This window comes from Eschrichtius robustus, chromosome 9 (genome assembly GCF_028021215.1).
Source record: "Eschrichtius robustus isolate mEscRob2 chromosome 9, mEscRob2.pri, whole genome shotgun sequence".
NCBI lineage: Eukaryota > Metazoa > Chordata > Mammalia > Artiodactyla > Eschrichtiidae > Eschrichtius > Eschrichtius robustus.
This window is the reverse complement of record NC_090832.1, coordinates 43,291,294-43,310,069: the sequence shown is the minus strand read 5'-3', so window position 1 is coordinate 43,310,069 and position 18,776 is coordinate 43,291,294. Positions and strand designations below refer to the sequence as shown.

The window sequence follows — 18,776 nt, the reverse complement described above, 5'->3', positions numbered from 1 at the left end:
AGGACCATTTACCCCAGTATATCTGCCTAAGAAAGTTTAGGCTAAGTTAAAATTGGAGTGGGAGATACTAGGCAACACTGCTCCTGGAAGCCAAGCTTAAAGTTAATACGGTGGGGGTCGGATCTCCATTTGGTTCCTTGGGTCTCTTAGGTGAACTATGTGAAATTGTCAATATTGAAATTGTCATAATTGACCTACAAAAATGGCCATCCCAAATGGATCAAGCTATTACTTTCTGCCAGATAGACTCCAGAGGAGAGGAGACATAACCACAAGCCTCCAACATTAAAGAAGATATCAGTACATGTAGCAATTTAGACACAAAGGACAGCCTCTAAATCTAGACATTTTATCAGAGTGAAAACATAATGCTATTTTTGGCTTTTCTGAAGGTATTTAAGGGTCATAATTTGAAATTAAAAACAAGACGTGTTGAGTTTTTAAGTCAATAAGTACAAAATGGGAATACCATGGACATTTCCCAAAATACCTATTGTTATTTTTACTTTTTTTAATTTTAATTTTAATTTTTTTAACATCTTTATTGGAGTATAATTGCTTTACATTGTTGTGTTAGTTGCTGCTGTATAACAAAGTGAATCAGTTATACATATACATATATCCCCATATCCCCTCCCTCTTGCGTCTCCTTCCCACACTCCCCATCCCACCTCTCTAGGTGGTCACAAAGCACTGAGCTGATCTCCCTGTGCTGTGCGGCTGCTTCCCACTAGCTATCTATTTTACATTTGGTAGTGTATATATGTCCATGCCACTCTCTCACTTCGTCCCAGCTTACCCTTCCCCCTCCCCATGTCCTCAAGTCCATTCTCTACATCTGCGTCTTTATTCCTGTCCTGCCCCTAGATTCTTCAGAACCTTTTTTTTTTTTTTTAGATTCCATATATATGTGCTCACTTATGGTATTTGTTTTTCTCTTTCTGACTTACTTCACTCTGTATGACAGACACGATGTACCTCCACCTCACTACAAATAACTCAATTTTGTTTCTTTTAATGGCTGAGTAATACTTCATTGTATATATGTGCCACATCTTCTTTATCCATTCATCTGTCGATGGACACTTACGTTGCTTCCATGTCCTGGCTATTGTGAATAGTGCTGCAATGAACATTGTGGTACATGACTCTTTTTGAATTATGGTTTTCTCAGGGTATATGCCCAGTAGTGGGACTGCTGGGTTGTACGGTAGTTCTATTTTTAGTTTTTTAAGGAACCTCCATACTGTTCTCCATAGTGGCTGTATCAATTCACATTCCCACCAAGGGTCCAAGAGGGTTCCCTTTTCTCCACACCCTCTCCAGCATTTATTGTTTGTAGATTTTTTGATGATGGCCATTCTGAGTGGTGTGAGGTGATACCTCATTGTAGTTTTGATTTACATTTCTCTAATGATTAATGATGTTGGGCATCCTTTCATGTGTTTGTTGGCAATCTGTATATCTTCTTTGGACAAATGTCTATTTAGGTCGTCTACCCATTTTTGGATTGGGTTGTTTGTTTTTTTGATATTGAGCTGCATGAGCTGCTTGTATATTTTGGAGATTACTCCTTTGTCAGTTGCTTCATTGGCAAATATTTTCTCCCATTCTGAGGGTTGTCTTTTCTCCTTGTTTATGGTTTCCTTTGCTGTGCAAAAGCTTTTGTTTCATTAGGTCCCATTTGTTTATTTTTGTTTTTATTTCCATTTCTCTAGGAGGTGGGTCAAAAAGGATCTTGCTGTGATTTATGTCATACAGTGTTCTGCCTATGTTTCCCTCTAAGAGTTTTATAATGTCTGGCCTTACATTTAGGTCTTTAATCCATTTTGAATTTATTGTTGTGTATGGTGTTAGGGAGTGTTCTGATTTCATTCTTTTACATGTAGCTGTCCAGTTTTCCCAGCACCTCTTATTGAAGAGGCTGTCTTTTCTCCATTGTATATTCTTGCCTCCTTTATCAAAGATAAGGTGACCATATGTACGTGGGTTTATCTCTGGGCTTTCTATCCTATTCCATTCATCTGTATTTCTGTTTTTGTGCCAGTACCATACTGCCTTGATTACTGTAGCTTTGTAGTATAGTCTGAAGTCAGGGAGCCTGATTCCTCCAGCTCCATTTTTCTTTCTCAAGATTGCTTTGGCTATTCGGGATCTTTTGTGTTTCCATAAAAATTGTGAAATTTTTTGTTCTAGTTCTATGAAAAATGCCATTAGTAGTTTGATAGGGATTGTGTTGAATCTGTAGATTGCTTTGGGTAGTATAGTCATTTTCAATGTTAAGTCTTCCAATCCAAGAATATGGTATATCTCTCCATCTATTTGTATCATCTTTAATTTATTTCATCAGTGGCTTATAGTTTTCTGCATACAGGTCTTTTGTCTCCTTAGGCAGGTTTATTCCTAGGTTTTTTTTTTTTTAAACATCTTTATTGAAGTATAATTGCCTTACAATGGTGTGTTAGCTTCTGCTTTATAACAAAGTGAATCAGTTATACATATACAATATGTTCCCATTTCTCTTCCCTCTTGCATCTCCCTCCCTCCCACCCTCCCCATCCCACCCCTCTAGGTGGTCACAAAGCACCGGGCTGATCTCCCTGTGCTATGCGGCTGCTTCCCACTAGTTATCTATTTTACATTTGGTAGTGTATATATGTCCATGACACTCTCCTACCCTGTCACATCTCACCCCACTCCCTCCCCATATCCTCAAGTCCATTCTCTAGTAGGTCTGTGTCTTTATTCCTGTCTTGCCCCTAGGTTCTTCATGGCCTTTTTTTTTTTCCCCCTTAGATTCCGTATATATGTGTTAGCATACTGTATTTGTTTTTCTCTTTCTGACTTACTTCACTCTGTATGACAGACTCTAACTCCATCCACCTCATTACAAATACCTCCATTTCATTTCTTTTTATGGCTGAGTAATATTCCATTGTATATTTGTACCACATCTTCTTTATCCATTCATCTGTCGATGGACATTTAGGTTGCTTCCATGTCCTGGCTATTGTAAATAGAGCTGCAATGAACATTTTGGTACATGACTCTTTTTGACCTATGGTTTTCTCAGGGTATATGCCCAGTATTGGGATTGCTGGGTCGTATGGTAGTTCTATTTGTAGTTTTTTAAGGAACCTCCATACTGTTCTCTATTCCTAGGTATTTTATTCTTTTTGTTGCAGTGGTAAATGGGAGTGTTTCCTTAATTTCCCTTTCAGATTTTTCATCATTAGTGTATAGGAATGCAAGAGATTTCTGTGCATTAATTTTGTATCCTGCTCCTTTACCAAATTCATTGATTAGCTCTAGTAGTTTTCTGGTAGCATCTTTAGGATTCTCTATGTATACTATCATGTCATCTGCAAACAGTGACAGTTTTACTTCTCCTTTTGTGATTTGGATTCCTTTTATTTCTTTTTTGTCTCTGATTGCTGTGGCTGAAACTTCCAAAACTACATTGAATAATAGTGGTGAGAGTGGGCAACCTTATCTTGTTCCTGATCTTAGTGGAAATGGTTTCAGTTTTTCACCATTGAGAACGATGTTGTCTGTAGGTTTGTCATATATGGCCTTTATTATGTTGAGGTAAGCTCCCTCTATGCCTACTTTCTGGAGAGTTTTTATCATAAATGGGTGTTGAATTTTGTCGAAAGGTTTTTCTGCAGCTATTGAGATGATCATATGGTTTTTCTCCTTCAATTTGTTAACATGGTGTATCACGTTGATTGATTTGCGTGTATTGAAGAATCCTTGCATTCCTGGGATAAACCCCACTTGATCATGGTGTATGATCCTTTTAATGTGCTGCTGGATTCTGTTTGCTAGTATTTTGTTGAGGATTTTTGCATCTATGTTCATCAGTGATATTGGCCTGTAGTTTTCTTTTTTTGTGACATCTTTGTCTGGTTTTGGTATCAGGGTGATGGTGGCCTCGTAGAATGAGTTTGGGAGTGTTCCTCCCTCTGCTATATTTTGGAAGAGTTTGAGAAGGATAGGTGTTAGTTCTTCTCTAAATGTTTGACAGAATTCATCTGTGAATCCATCTGGTCCTGGACTTTTGTTTGTTGGAAGATTTTAAATCACAGTTTCAATTTCAGTGCTTGTGATTTGTCTGTTCCTATTTTCTATTTCTTCCTGGTTCAGTCTTGGAAGGTTATGCTTTTCTAAGAATTTGTCCATTTCTTCCAGGTTGTCCATTTTATTGGCATATAGTTGCTTGTAGTAATCTCTCATGATCCTTTGTACTTCTGAGTGTCAGTTGTTACTTCTCCTTTTTCATTTCTAATTCTGTTGTTTTGAGTCTTCTCCCTTTTTTTCTTGATGAGTCTGGCTAGTGGTTGATCAATTTTGTTTATCTTCTCAAAGAACCAGCTTTTAGTTTTATTAATCTTTGCTATTGTTTCCTTCTTCTTTTTCATTTATTTCTGATCTGATCTTTATGTTTTCTTTCCTTCTGCTAACTTTGAGGTTCTTTTGTTCTTCTTTCTCTAATTGCTTTAGGTGTAAGGTTAGGTTGTTTATTTGAGATGCTTCTTATTTCTTGAGGTAGGATTGTATTGCTATAAACTTTCCACTTAGAACTGCTTCCCATAGGAAGCATCCCATAGGTTTTGGGCCATCGTGTTTTCATTGTCATTTGTTTCTAGGTATTTTTTTTTTTCCTCTTTGATTTCTTCAGTGATCTCTTGGTTATTTGGTAATGTATTGTTTAGCCTCCATGTGTTTGTATTTTTTACAGTTTTTTTCGTGTAATTGATGTCTAGTCTCATAGCGTTGTGGTCGGAAAAGATACCTAATGCGACTTCAATTTTCTAAAATTTACCAAAGCTTGATTTGTGACCCAGGATATGATCTATCCTGGAGAATGTTCCATGAGCACTTGAGAAGAATGTGTATTCTGTTGTTTTTGGATGGAATGTCCTGTAAATATCAATTAAGTCCATCTTGTTTAATGTGTCATTTAAAGTTTGTTTCCTGGTTTATTTTCATTGTGGTTGATCTGTCCATTGGTGAAAGTGGGTTGTTAAAGTCCCCTACTATTATTATGTTACTGTTGATTTCCCCTTTTATGGCTGTTAGCATTTGCCTTATGTATTGAGTTGCTCCTCTGTTGGGTGCATAAATATTTACAATCGTTATATCTTCTTTTTGGATTGATCCCTTGATCATTATGTAGTGTCCTTCTTTGTCTCTTGTAATAGTCTTTATTTTAAAGTCTCTTTTGTCTGATATGAGAATTGCTACTCCAGCTTTCTTTTGATTTCCATTTGCATGGAATATCTTTTTCTATCCCCTCACTTTCAGTCTGTAGGTGTCCCTAGGTCTGAAGTGGGTCTCTTGTAGACAGCATATATATAGGTCCTGTTTTTGTATCCATTCAGCCAGTCTATGTCTTTTGGTTGGAGCATTTAATCCATTCACATTTAAGGTAATTATCGATATATATGTTCCTATTATCATTTTCTTAATTGTTTTGGGTTTGTTATTGTAGGTCTTTTCCTTCTCTTGTGTTTCCCACTTAGAGAAGTTCCTTTAGCATTTGTTGTAGAGCTGGTTTGGTGGTGCTGAATTCTCTTAACTTTTGCTTGTCAGTAAAGCCTTTAATTTCTCCATCAAATCTGAATGAGATCCTTGCTGGGTAGAGTAGTCTTAGTTGTAGGTTTTTCCCTTTCATCACTTTAAATATGTTCTGCCACTCCCTACTGTCTTCTAGAGTTTCTGCTGAAAGATCAGCTGTTAACCTTATGGGGATTCCCTTGTATGTTATTTGTTGTTTTTCCCTTGCTGCTTTTAATTTTTTTTCTTTGTATTTAATTTTTGATAGTTTGATTAATATGTGTCTTGGCGTGTTCCTCCTTGGATTTATCCTGTTTGGTACTTTCTGTGCTTCCTGGACTTGATTGACTATTTCCTTTCCCCTATTAGGGAAGTTTTCAACTGTAATATCTTCAAATATTTTCTCAGTCCCTTTCTTTTACTCTTCGTCTTCTGGGACCCCTATAATTTGAATGTTGGTGCATTTAATGTTGTCCCAGAGGTCTCTGAGACTGTGCTCAGTTCTTTTTATTCTTTTTTCTTTATTCTGCTCTGCGGTAGTTATTTCCACTATTTTATCTTCCAGGTCACTTATCCATTCTTCTGCCTCTGTTATTCTGCTATTGATTCCTTCTAGAGAATTTTTGATTTCATTTATTGTGTTGTTCATCATTGTTGGTTTGCTCTTTAGTTCTTCTAGGTCCTTGTTAAATGTTACTTATATTTTCTCCATTCTATTTCCAAGATTTTGGATCATCTTTACTATCATTACTCTGAATTCTATTTCAGGATAGACTGTCTATTTCCTCTTCACTTGTTTGGTCTGGTGGATTTTTACCTTGCTCCTTCATCTGCTGGGTATTTCTCTGTCTTCTCATTTTGCTTACCTTACTGTGTTTGGGGTCTCCTTTTCGCAGGCTGCAGGTTTGTAGTTCCCGTTGTTTTTGGTGTCTTCCCCCAGTGGGTAAGGATGGTTCAGTGGGTTGTGTAGGCTTCCTGGTGGAGGCGGCAGTGCCTGTGTTCTGGTGGATGGGGCTGGATGTTGTCTTTCTGGTGGGCAGGACCGTGTCTGGTGGTGTGTTTTGGGGTCTCTGTGAACTTAGTATGATTTTAGGCAGCCTCTCTGCTAAAGGGTGGAGTTGTTTTCCTGTCTTGCTAGCTGTTTGTCATGGGGTGTCCAGCACTGTAGATTGCTGGTCATTTAGTGGAGCTGGGTCTTAGCGTTGAGACGGAGATCTCTGGGAGAACTCTCGCCAATTGATATTATGTGGGGCCAAGAGGTCTTCGGTGGTCCAGTGTCTTGAACTCGCCTCTCCCACCTCAGCGGCTCGGGCCTGACACCCGGCCAGAGCACCAGGACCCTGTCAGTCACACAGCTCAGAAGAAAAGGGAGAAAAGAAAGAAAGAAAAATAAATTAAATAAATTAAAGTTATTAAATTTAAAACATTTTTTAATATATTATTTTTTTAAAAACTAATAAAAGAAGAGAGCAACCAAACCAATAAACAAATCCACCAATGATAACAAGCGCTGCAAACTAAACTAAGATAAACATATAAATCAGAAACTAGTCAGTCACATATAGCCAACCACAAGTCTACAATTGCTCCCAAAATCCACTTCCTCAATTTTGGGATGATTCGTTGTCTATTCAGGTATTCCACAGATGCAGGGGACATCAGGTTGATTGTGGAGATTTAATCTGCTGCTCCTGAGGCTGCTGGGAGAAATTTCCCTTTCTCTTCTTTGTTCGCACAGCTCCTGGGGTTCAGCTTTGGATTTGGCCCCGCCTTTGCGTGTAGGGCGCCCTCTGGCGTCTGTTCTTCGCTCAGACAGGACGGAGTTAAAGCAGCGGCTGATTAGGGGGCTCTGCATCACTGAGGCCCGGGGCAGGGAGGGATATGGAATTCGGGGCGAGCCTGCGGCAGCAGAGGCCAGCATGACATTGCAACAACCTGAGGTGTGCCGTGTGTTCTCCCGGGGAAGTTGTTCCTGGATCACGGGACCCTGGCAGTGGCGGGCTACACAGGCTCCTGGGAAGGGAGGTGTGGATAGTGACCTGTGCTTACACACAGGCTTCTTGGTGGCTGCAACAGCAGCCTTAGCGGCTCATGCCCGTCTCTGGGGTCCACGCTGATAGCCATGACTCACGCCCGTCTCTGGAGCTCGTTTAGGCGGTGCTCTGAATCTCCTCGCCTCATGCACCCCAAAACAATGGTCTCTTGCCTCTTAGGCAGGTCCAGACTTTTTCCCAGACTCCCTTCCGACTAGCTGTGGTGCACTAGCCCCCTTCAGGCTGTGTTCACGCCGCCAACCCCAGTCCCCTCCCTGGGATCTGACCTCCAAAGCCCGAGCCTCAGCTCCCAGCCCCCGCCCGCCCCAGCGGGTGAGCAGACAAGCCTCTCGGGCTGGTGAGTGCTGCTCAGCACCAATCCTCCATGCGGGAATCTCTCTGCTTTGCCCTCCACACCCCTGTTGCTGCGCTCTCCTCTGTGGCTCCGAAGCTTCCCCCCTCTGCCCCCCACAGTCTCTGCCCACAAAGGGCCTTCCTAGCGTGTGGAAACCTTTCCTCTTTCACAGCTCCCTCCCAGTGGTGCAGGTCCCATCCCTATTCTTTTGTCTCTGTTTTTTCTTTTTTCTTTTGCCCTACCCAGGTACGTGGGGAGTTTCTTGCCTTTTGGGAGGTCTGAGGTCTTTTGCCAGCGTTCAGTAGGTGTTCTGTAGGAGTTGTTGCACATGTAGGTGTATTTTCGATGTATTTATGGGGAGGAGGGTGATCTCCACGTCTTACTCCTCCACCGTCTTGAAGGTTCCTCACCTGAAATACCTCTTTTTAATTTGCAAAGCAATTCTCTCATCTTAGTTCATATTTTCCCGCTAATGGTGGACAAGTAAATAGCCACTAACTTCCTGGAAAAAATGGCAATATGCATCAAGAGTTTAACTCTGTAGTTTCAGGCCAAGAATCTATCCTGAGGAAATATTTAAAACTACCAAGTTCAAATCATTATCCTGGTGTTATCATGATGACTTAAGAGACTTTGCCCCAGTCTTTGAGCATGGTGTGCCTCAGCACCTCCATCAGTCAAATCAGATAACCTGGGGTCGTAGACCTCACTGGCAGGTGTCACTTAAGGATGAATGATATAGATGACTAAAATTAGCTTATATCTTTAGGGAGGAATGATGCCAGGTAAATCTAAGAGGTAATGAACTTTTCTTTCTGAAGTTCTTCATGTTCTTGGAGATTTTTCAGAGTATAAAATGATTATGAAATAATTCTTTTGTTTAGTTTTTGGGTATTGATATTTTATAATTTCCTTTTGGGTATAGAAATGTATGCAAAGAAAGGTAAATATATTAAAAAGGTTAATGACAGTACCCGAAGGTTTTTCAATTCATTTTCTGCTTTCACAGCCCCAGTCGTGGGCATCTATTATAATGCTGCTCTCTTTTATTACTCTAACAACCTCTTTGCTAAGGGGTTAAGCTACCAGAAAATTATTGGAAAATTATTTTGTCAGTATGTTTTATACTATATGATCGCTGGGGAAAAGCTGGAGCCAAAAATCACTAAAAAATAATAGCCTGTTTACTAACAGCAACTCCCAAATGTTTTTTGTTTTTTGAGTTGTTTTGTCTCTAGTTACAAAAATCGTGGTGAGACCTCCACCTGTAGCAATTCCTGTTACTGACCTTCATTAAAATATGATTTAAAAAAAATCAGGACAGAACTGCGGCTGATACCAACAGTTTGAGTGACGGGGAGCACATCACTTCACCTCTTGAAACTTCTGAATCCTCAGTTTTTAAATAAAGGGCTCTGTGATTCTAAATTGGGAAGATACTGCCCCCGAGGGGCACTTGTAAATGTGTAGGAGCATGTTTTTTAGTGGTCAGGGCCCAGTGGTGCTAAATGCCCCGCAGAGAGCCTGGGACAGTCCTGCAAAATGAAGAATCGTCCCAGACCAAATGCCGGAAGCAGCGTAGATTACCTCGAATTTCCCTTCTGACAGTCAGTGATACCAATCGCCCCTCCATTCTTTGATTCATTTAGTCACCCATTGTTGATTCCCTACTGTATGCTGGGTGCCACGCTTCCCAGCTGAAATGTCCCAGAAACCCTGGTTTGTACTGTAGCCTTCTTTCCCCTTCTCTTCTTTCTAAAAGTCCTCCCTACCCGAAGGGCCAACTGACACTCACAAATAAGGATTTTTCAGCTCAATCCATTAAGAGAACAGATCCCAGGACTCATCAAGTGCTTTGGGGTTTCTAATGACACTGAGAACCAGAAAAGCTCACTTGAGCCCTCCTCAAAGATTGAGGCCTGGTTTGCCTTCAGTAATTCAGGTATAGAGGCCTTCAGCTTCACTGACCGAGGGCATCCGGCCAGATAATGAAATCCCAATTGTGGAGCATGTAGGTAAATATTCTAACTGTTGATTCAATCATTTCTAATTTTTAAAGCAAAATACCAACTGTCTTATGCCCAGTGAAGAGTTTTCACTGGCAAACACAAATTTCCTAATATACTTAAATGGTATTTGAGGCCAGCTGTAAAACCTGCTTTAGAGCATTTTACCATATCAAGTAGGATCATTAACTTGCTAATTAACTGTGCAGTGGGTGACCATATGCTGTAGTGCAATCCTACCAGCCGTCAAGCCTGAAGTCAGCCCCTCCCGGAGCGCTGTGACGTGTGGGCTTAGCCCCCAGCCCATCACCGTGTTAGGGTTAACGGTGTTACTCAGCGTTATCATTTCCCAGTAACCTCGGGGACAGCTTACTCTTCTGATTGCTTGCTCCATTCTGCAAAGGGGAAGGCCGAGGTACGGAGAAGCATGAGGGTCTGTCCAGGTCACCAACAGCTTTTGGGATAGTGAGAATCCTAAGTGCTGTTTACAGTACCAAAAAGCCATTCTGATGGTCAGGATGCTTTGCAAATATACAAACATTTTTCAGCCTGTAATGAATGTTGGTGACTCTAATTTGCTGTTACTGATTATTAAAAATCCTTGTATGTATTTGGTCAATAACTATTCTTGGATACTTCTCATAAGCCCAGCAGGACTCTGGGTGCTGGGAATGTAGTCCTGCTCTCATGGAACTCCAGACAAGTGGGGAAGTCAGACATTATGCCAATAATTCCATATTAATTAAGAATTATTATAATTGACACTATAAAGGAGAGGTATAGGATGTAGGGAAATCATCGAATAGGACCTGATCTAGCCTAGGGACCCTAGAGGCTTTCTTAAGGAGGCAGAATATAGGTGCAAGCCTGAAGAAGGAGGCAGGACTTCAAGAATTAGATGGAGCATTCCAGAAGGAAGGGGATGCATGAAGACCCGAGGCAGGAAGGAAGGGCTTGCTCCAGGTAGGAGATGATGCTAGTTTGGTCTAGGTGGCGGAAGTGGCGTGAGTAGATTTAAGAAGTGTTTAGAAGGTGAATTGGCAGGATTTAGTGATCCATAGGATATAGACAGTAAGAGTGAAGGAGTGTTAGAGATCACTGCCCTGGATCTGGCTACTGGCTGGTAGGGCCACCTGTTTAGGATTCTAGCAGAGGAGCTGTACTGTGCAGTGGGACCAGATCACCAGTTTCTCATTTGGTACATGGAGTCTGGAGTCCTGGGTGCCACCTGTGTATCTAGTGGAGACCCTGCCTCACATGGAGTAACCAGAAGTCACTGCATCTTACCGAGGTGTGGTAGAGACAACCAGTTCTGTGGAGTCCAGAGCATGTGTTTGGAAGCAGGGTATAGACTGGCATTGAGGTCCTCGTAATTTACAAAATGCTTCCACATGTGTTATCTTCGAGCTTCACAATGATCTTCAGAGAAAGTCAGTAGGAATTATTATCTTCATTATACTAACAGGAAATTGAGGCTTCCTGAGTTTGTGGTTTGCCCAAGGTCACACTGCTCTAAGTAAGGATCTAGTACTCACATTCAGATCTTCTGGCTCCTGACACAAAGGCCTTCCCATTTCATTATGTTGTCTCACTGCATGACTGGGACAAACTTTCCACCATCTCTTGGGGCTTCCATTTCAGGTGGAATCTCACTATTTGCACAAAATATATAGGAAATGAAGTCAAAGATTTTTTAAATACTCTGTTCATTCTTTTTTCTCCCTCCTTTTTGTTTTTAACTTTTTTTATACAGTATTTTAAAAGTATTTGTAAACTTTTGAGATTAATATTTGCATTTACATTTAGAGCGGTTTTTTTCCTATAAAGAGTGAAATTTCAAAGAGAGATTAAAGTAACTTTTATTGGTAGTGGAGAGAAAGTTCTGGGAGAAATTAAATTAAACTTTTGCCTAGATTCTAATAATTTATAAACTATTATAAGACCTCTGCCCCCTCACCTCCCATTCCCAGATCTACTCCCAGAGTGCTGGGACCATCTAAAATGGCTCCGTCTATTCTCCCCACATCTGAGTGTCCCTGTGGAGTCGGCCAGGGTGCTGAGGAAGGTGGATGCCAAGCTGCCCTGACACCATAGGGGCAGGAGAATCTTCACCACCAGCCTGTCTTATTGATTTGCCTTCTCCCCTTTTCTTCACGGCTGGGGGATGTTTAAGTAAAGTTCATGTGCATTTGTTTCAGAGTCTGTTTTAATTGCATCAATTTTGGGTCGACCCAAAAACACAGATCCAGGGGAAATGCCCTTTCTACAGAGCAAACTTATTTTTCTGACAGTTTCCATTATATGGAAAGTTTCCCTCTGAACTCCCTATTGTTGCTTCCCTCCTTCCCTCCCTGTAGCTCCTGGACTGTTTTGTGATCCCGGTTGTGATTTTGCTCTCCTGGTTCTTCCTGCTGATCCGGTACAAGGCTGTGCATTTCCTCGGCATCATCGTCTGCATCCTGGGAATGGGATGCATGGCGGGCGCAGATGTGCTTGTGGGAAGGCATCAGGGAGCAGGTGAGTCTCCGTGTTCACCGGGTTACTTGCCTCTGTGGGTGAGACCAAGGCAAGACGTGGAATGTTCACGGTTCATGGTGGAAACAAGGAACCTGGGCTTCCTACTGTCTGTGTCTTACTCGTGTTTGTTCCCTACACCTAAGACAGTGGCACATAGGAGGTGCTTCATACATATTTCTTTAGTGAACAAAGGAAGCAAAATACAGCTTTCATGCCCATTCTACAGGAACTCAGAAACATTCAGATGGTGTTTAAAGCTGAGAGTCAGGACCCACTTGGAGTATGTGTTGGGGATCAAAGCTGCCTGATCCAGACCAGCTAGTAAGAGATGGTGTCAGTGGGTCAGGCCACTCCCGAGCCACAGGGACCTTCCCCACACCCCACCTGCCAACGCCTTCTCTCCCACGTCAGAGAAAGACTGAGCTTTCAGACTACTGGGTGAAGGTAGGTATACAGGCTTAAGAGTGGATATTTAAACTTTGGAGCCTAGATTAGGAATTCTCGATAATTTTATGAGGGAGAGCTAAGTGCAGTCTCCTCATGCATGTTTCTGGTTGGTTTATTTGTGGGGAGGTTTTGGGTGGCAGTTACAGGTCATTATCTTGTAGACCTACAAAGCTTCAAGGTTTACTCATCAAATTGCTATGAATCTTCTGAGGAGCCCTGATCCAGAACGCTTTCCAGAGGACCACTTTTAAAGCACTGTAATTCTTTAAAATGTACCAAAAATCCTTGAGTTACAGAAGGTTTCAGGGGACAAGAAAAAATTGACCTTCTTTGTTAACATCAGGAATAGGATAGAAAGTACCCACTCTTCTGTAGTTTTGGAATTGCCTTTTCTTCTAGGGAATTAGAGATAAAAAGTTAAAATTGAGGCATTTCTCTTTGAGACTAGGTCATAAGAAATACCTGAAATGAAAGTTATTTATATTTTTAAGTTCCACCATAGAACTTTATGACTGAAAGGAACCTTGTTCGGCTCATTTGTATTTGACACACAAAAACTCCAAAACACAGAGAAGCCAAGTGAGCTGCCCGAGGTCACAGAGCTGAGACTAGAACCCAAGTCTTCTGACCTCCTGGGCAGGCTTCCTTCCCTCTCCCACATTGCTGGGAGCTGAAGATAAAACACAGCAAAAGAGAGACAGCCTCTGTCCTCTCCATATGCTGCCTACACAACGTAATCAGTCCCCACCTCAACAGATGGACTAAAAATACCTATGCCAGCTTTCCCCAAATTCTGTTCTATGAAATAGTGGTTCCATGGGATATTGATATATATTACATGAAAGGCTAGTTTTTGCTCTATACCCATCATGATCCCAATATAGATCATCTCTTTGGACCAATCAGAAAATATTTTTGTCTGATACAACATGCCCAGTTGTTATAAAGTCATAATTTAATTACACTTTCTCAGCTTTGCTTGAACTGTGTAAGTACAGACTGAGCAACATGTACCCTTATTTATGAAAATTTTGCTTTGCTGAACTCTAGCTATTCACCCTGGCCATCATTTTGTATCCATAGTCAAGGAAGACAATTGTCATTATAAATCTAAATATTTACGCCCAAAATGTTAAACAAATTTGAATTGATTTCACTAGGTTGTATTCACTAATCCTGTAAAAAATGTTTTCTTGATTTCAATTGAAGTGTTAGGAAAGCGGTACTAGTACTATTTAAGAAAAAGAAAGTAAGTCCATTTGGGAGTCTTTCAAACGTGGTCATTTTTAAAAAGAGTGCAGGGCAGCTGAAACATGGTGGAGCGGAGTTTTAACTGTCCGTGTGAACCTGTTTAAGGCCCACAGCATCTTTCCTGTTGTAACATATGAAGTACCAGTGTTAACAGAATTAAGTTTTTTCATTGTTGAGTACCTTCCACGCTCATCTGATGGCGCCTAACTACATGGCATAATGTCCTGACAGCAGCCCAAAGTTAGGATCCAAGGGCTCATTTTACAAAATAATGATTGGGCATGCTTACAGCTACAAAAATATTAAATTAGGCAGCAATTTAAGCTATCTTATAAAATGTCCTGAAAAAAGAAAATAACACACTGATTTTGAGGACAATATAATCTTTGTGTTCATCCCTATCAAAAATGTTCCATTTGTTACCACTCTTACCGTAGAGTTGGTTCAATTGCATTAATTCGCCAGGGACGGAACTTTTCTAAAATCCTTCAGGCACTCACCAGAACTTTAATCAGGCATTCAACCCGATTTAAATTGTCATCACTGTATCAGGAAAAGATGACTGACTTAGTCCTTTTTATATTGCTTAGTCCACGGTTCTCCTTAGCTTGGGATTTTGAAAATTCTGTCCTCAAGCACTTTTGATATCAGCTGTGGAGACTCTGCCTTGGAGCCTGTGGAATGGTCTACAAAGTGGGACAGACACAAAAACACTTACATTCCAATTCTATGCTTGTCTCAGGAACAACTGATCATCCACTATAGGAGCTCCCATGCCTTTGAGCTCAGCTGAAAGAAGATGTCTTTTTCCAAGTTTGTCATTGCTAATCGGTGGGACTAATATGTGCATTCCCTCTTTGCCCACCTTCCTCCGCATTATAAGTCTCCTCTGAGAGACCAGCTCTGCATTTATTGATGCATGGGGGAGAGGCATGCAATAAAGTGGCTCCTGAGAATATGATGGATGTTGGAGGGTGTAAAAATGACTTAATAAGGCCAAAGAGATTTCTCCATGACATTTCTACTTTCCTTGGAAAACTTATAGATATAAAAGGGAAGGTTAGAAAATAAGATTAAGATAAAACTCAATTAAAATAGATCCTTATCATAAAATGTATTTCTTGCTTTTCAAAGTATCTTCTTTCTACCACAATACATTTATTGCATCTTATAGTTCACTTATCAAAGATGTTAGATAACCATAATGACATTTTCTTTACTACCAGACATAATTTTATATTTATTTCAAAAGAGAGAAAACATTTTCAAAGAATTAGATAATTAAACATAATTTTTAAAAGTGACAATTTTATTGGTGCCAGGCACATTCCTGTACATCATCTCATTTAATCCTCCTAATTATGCAAAGAAAGTATTTTTATTCTCATTTTTACAGCTGAAGAAATCAAGGCTCAGGGAAGATAAGAAACATGTGCAAGTACACACCAGTACTAAATGGTGTGGCCTAGATGTGAAATCTTTCTGCTACACCACTTAATACTTATTCTTCCATAATTGTGACTCATGTAAGAAAGGTACCATTGTTCAATTGCAGTAAATTAGGATGAATGACTGTCCCAGATAGGCCAGAATGGAAGGGTTTCCCCAGAAGTGGGACTTTCTGTGCTAAAACCAAGAGAATCCCAGGAAAACAAAGCAGTTGGTCGTATTTAAAACTCAAAAATATTCAGTGAGATGGGTTCATTTTCATAAATTGCATTAGCACTCTTTCAACACTCTAGAATACTATAATTCACCATTTATTCTTGAAATAGTGGTAAGTAATGATTTTAAATAATATTCCCTCTTCTCCTCCCACAACCACACAGACACAAGTATCCCTCCAAACATGGTGTTTCTAGTACTTAATCAAAAATCTAATAAGGAAAACCAACTCTTGCAAAGCTGTCATGACTGGGTTGATTAGAACTAAGAAGCAATCCAAAATGAGAAATGGCCAACCCAAACAGACAGGTGGTGATTCAAAGGGAACAATTTATTCACTCTTTTTTAACCACCATTTACTGAACATTTAATAAGTGCCAGATGCTATGTTAAGCATTTTACATTATTTTGCATTTTTAAATCTTATTGACACTATTTTATGGTATCCTCGCCATAACCTCATTTTAATTAAGGAAACACAAGTCAGAAAGACTCTATAGCTTGCCCAATGTTTAACAACTAATAAGTGACAGAGATGTGATTAGAACCCATGTCTACCTGAATTGAAAGATGTCACCACTCAAAATCTTTACCATGAGATGTATTAAGACCTTTTCCATCAGCTCAACTCATTTAAACATTTATTGAGATCTTATAATATGCCAGGATCTGTGCTAGGGACCGCAGAGAATATAAAGCGAAGTAAGTCACAGTAGGCCCTTCAACCCTACTGTATAAGAAAACAGGAAGGGGAAGACAGGCAAGTTAACAAATAATAGACGTGGAGCAAAGTGCAGTGGGGGCCATATGCAGTGACAATGGTGTGAAATTCAGAGGAGAGAAAGAAGGCACTGGGTTGAATGAACTTCTCATAATTTCAAATGTGTACATTTGCCCCAAGTTTGCAAATCATTATCACTCATTGTGGTTTCAACCATACGTAAATGACACACTTGCTAGATATAATTTTCCCTGTGAACTTTCAGAGAAATTGACTCTACCGTGTCAGATATCTATTGCGTTAATAAGGCACGAAACATAGAGTAATATGTTGTAATTTCCAGTTAACTAGATACAAATTGTAGGTACAAAATATTATATCAAACACTGCATTATATAATATGGTTGGATAAAATCATGTCCTAGTTAGTTTAACTATATTTAATCATCTAAGATTTCATACATGCTCTATGTATAGGTACCCACTTTCACATGATTTAAAAACTGATAAATACACTTACTAGTACAATTTTAATAAGTAATATTTAATCACTTTGTTACCGATAACTTGGGAAGTACTTCTAAACTTGCAGTTACACAAAATTGTATCATTATTAACAATAATTATCACTGCACTGGTGAAAATTCAAAGTACTCGGCAGTAGATTTCATATAGTCAAAGGCTTAACAGAATAGGCCATAATGATATAAATGTGGAGTTTGAAAAAGATTGTTGAGACTATTCACTGAAACAGTGTGGCCTCTTTTTAGGACTTTTAAAAGATGGACTGATGTTTCCCTAATTTCTATTAAAATAGTTTATTATAATTTAACTTTCCTGAATCTATTCATATAAAATTAATTTCATGTAACCAAGAATTCTATCGAGCAGCACTTCCACACTTCACTAATACAACAATAATTGATATTCATAATAATGGCCCCATGTCATCACAAGACTCTGAAATGGATCCTTATTGAAAAGTGACTGAATCATGTTCATTATAATTTTATAGTCTTAGTAATGGATACTTTTTACTTTATGGGTTATTCCGCAAATGAACTCCTTAAAATTAGAAGTTTTGTCATGATTTCCTAGTTGACACATAAAAAAAGATTCATCAGGTTGCTCTGTAACAGCAACCTTCATTTCCCTGGAAGACACACCCAGGGACACAGCCGTGAGGTCTGGTTCCTCATTGGAGCCTCCTCATGTTCTTGGGCCACCCACTCCCCATGAGCCCCGGGAGGGTTCCCAGCCCTCGCAGTTCCACGCTCTCAGCTCCATTCCCTTGAACTCCAGCAAGCTCTCCTGCCTTCCGGGGTATCTTTTCTCTCTCTGATTCTTACCAGCAGTGGGACGCTGTCTTAGAAAAAGTGACAGTAATTAGAGTGAAGAGGTCTCTCCCCAAGCCCAGCCCAGATTCTTTTATGTGAAACCTCTTCCTAGAGAATGTGCAGTGGCCCCAACTGTACAGTGAACATCTGCCTCTGCAGTTTTAGGTTGTTCCAGCTAATCTGGAAATCCAAGGCTACTCTAAGGTGGGTCTCTTCCTTAGAATCACGCTGGAGAGAGCGCTCTCCCAATCCCGCACCTCTTCTGCCCCAGAGCTGCATGTCTGCTGAGCTCCGATGAGCCAACTACAGAGGACACAGCTGGAGGCTCCTTGGGTGCAAGCCCACCGTGAGGCCACCGGCTGCTGATTTCCATTGTCCTTCCCTAGCTTCACACTTCCTGGAGTGGAAAGAGTTGGCCTAAGTATAGGAAATAGCTAGGTGCGTAATTTATGAGAGATTGGACAGGAACCAAAACTAACCAAAACTGAATTTAGAACAAATAGATATTTTTATGAAAGAAGAAAAATACTAATGTGATAATGAATTACATATATTTTCACCCTTATGTTACTTACTTTAGGGGAGTTGAACATTTCAACCCATAATCCCTTTTGCTCAGACAGAAGACATGGGGCTTTATGGAGAGGGTACAATCTAGAAGAAACTGGTCCCTTTCTTAGCTAGGGAAGACTTCTTGTTGGGGACATAGGCAACCTTTTTGTATCACAACATAACTGGAGCACACATAAACGGACTTTACTAAATCTCAGTTGGCAAAATACAGAACTTCTATAAAAATGTCAGAAAAGAATAGGCATAGGAAGCTGATTTTGCCGATGCCAGATTCTTGTTAGGAAAATTTTAATAAAGCTTCCTCTTTTTTTT

The 18,776-nt window shown here is 40.1% G+C and overlaps 1 protein-coding gene across 1 annotated transcript in view; it reads left to right on the top strand.

Annotated features, from left to right (window-relative positions):
• Positions 1–18,776, top strand: part of SLC35F1 (solute carrier family 35 member F1) — a 412,158-nt gene that overhangs the window by 348,641 nt on the left and 44,741 nt on the right. Inside the window, exon 4 of the mRNA XM_068551025.1 lies at positions 12,311–12,470. Coding sequence (XP_068407126.1) covers positions 12,311–12,470 — 160 coding nt within the window. The remainder of the gene's footprint in view (positions 1–12,310; positions 12,471–18,776) is intronic.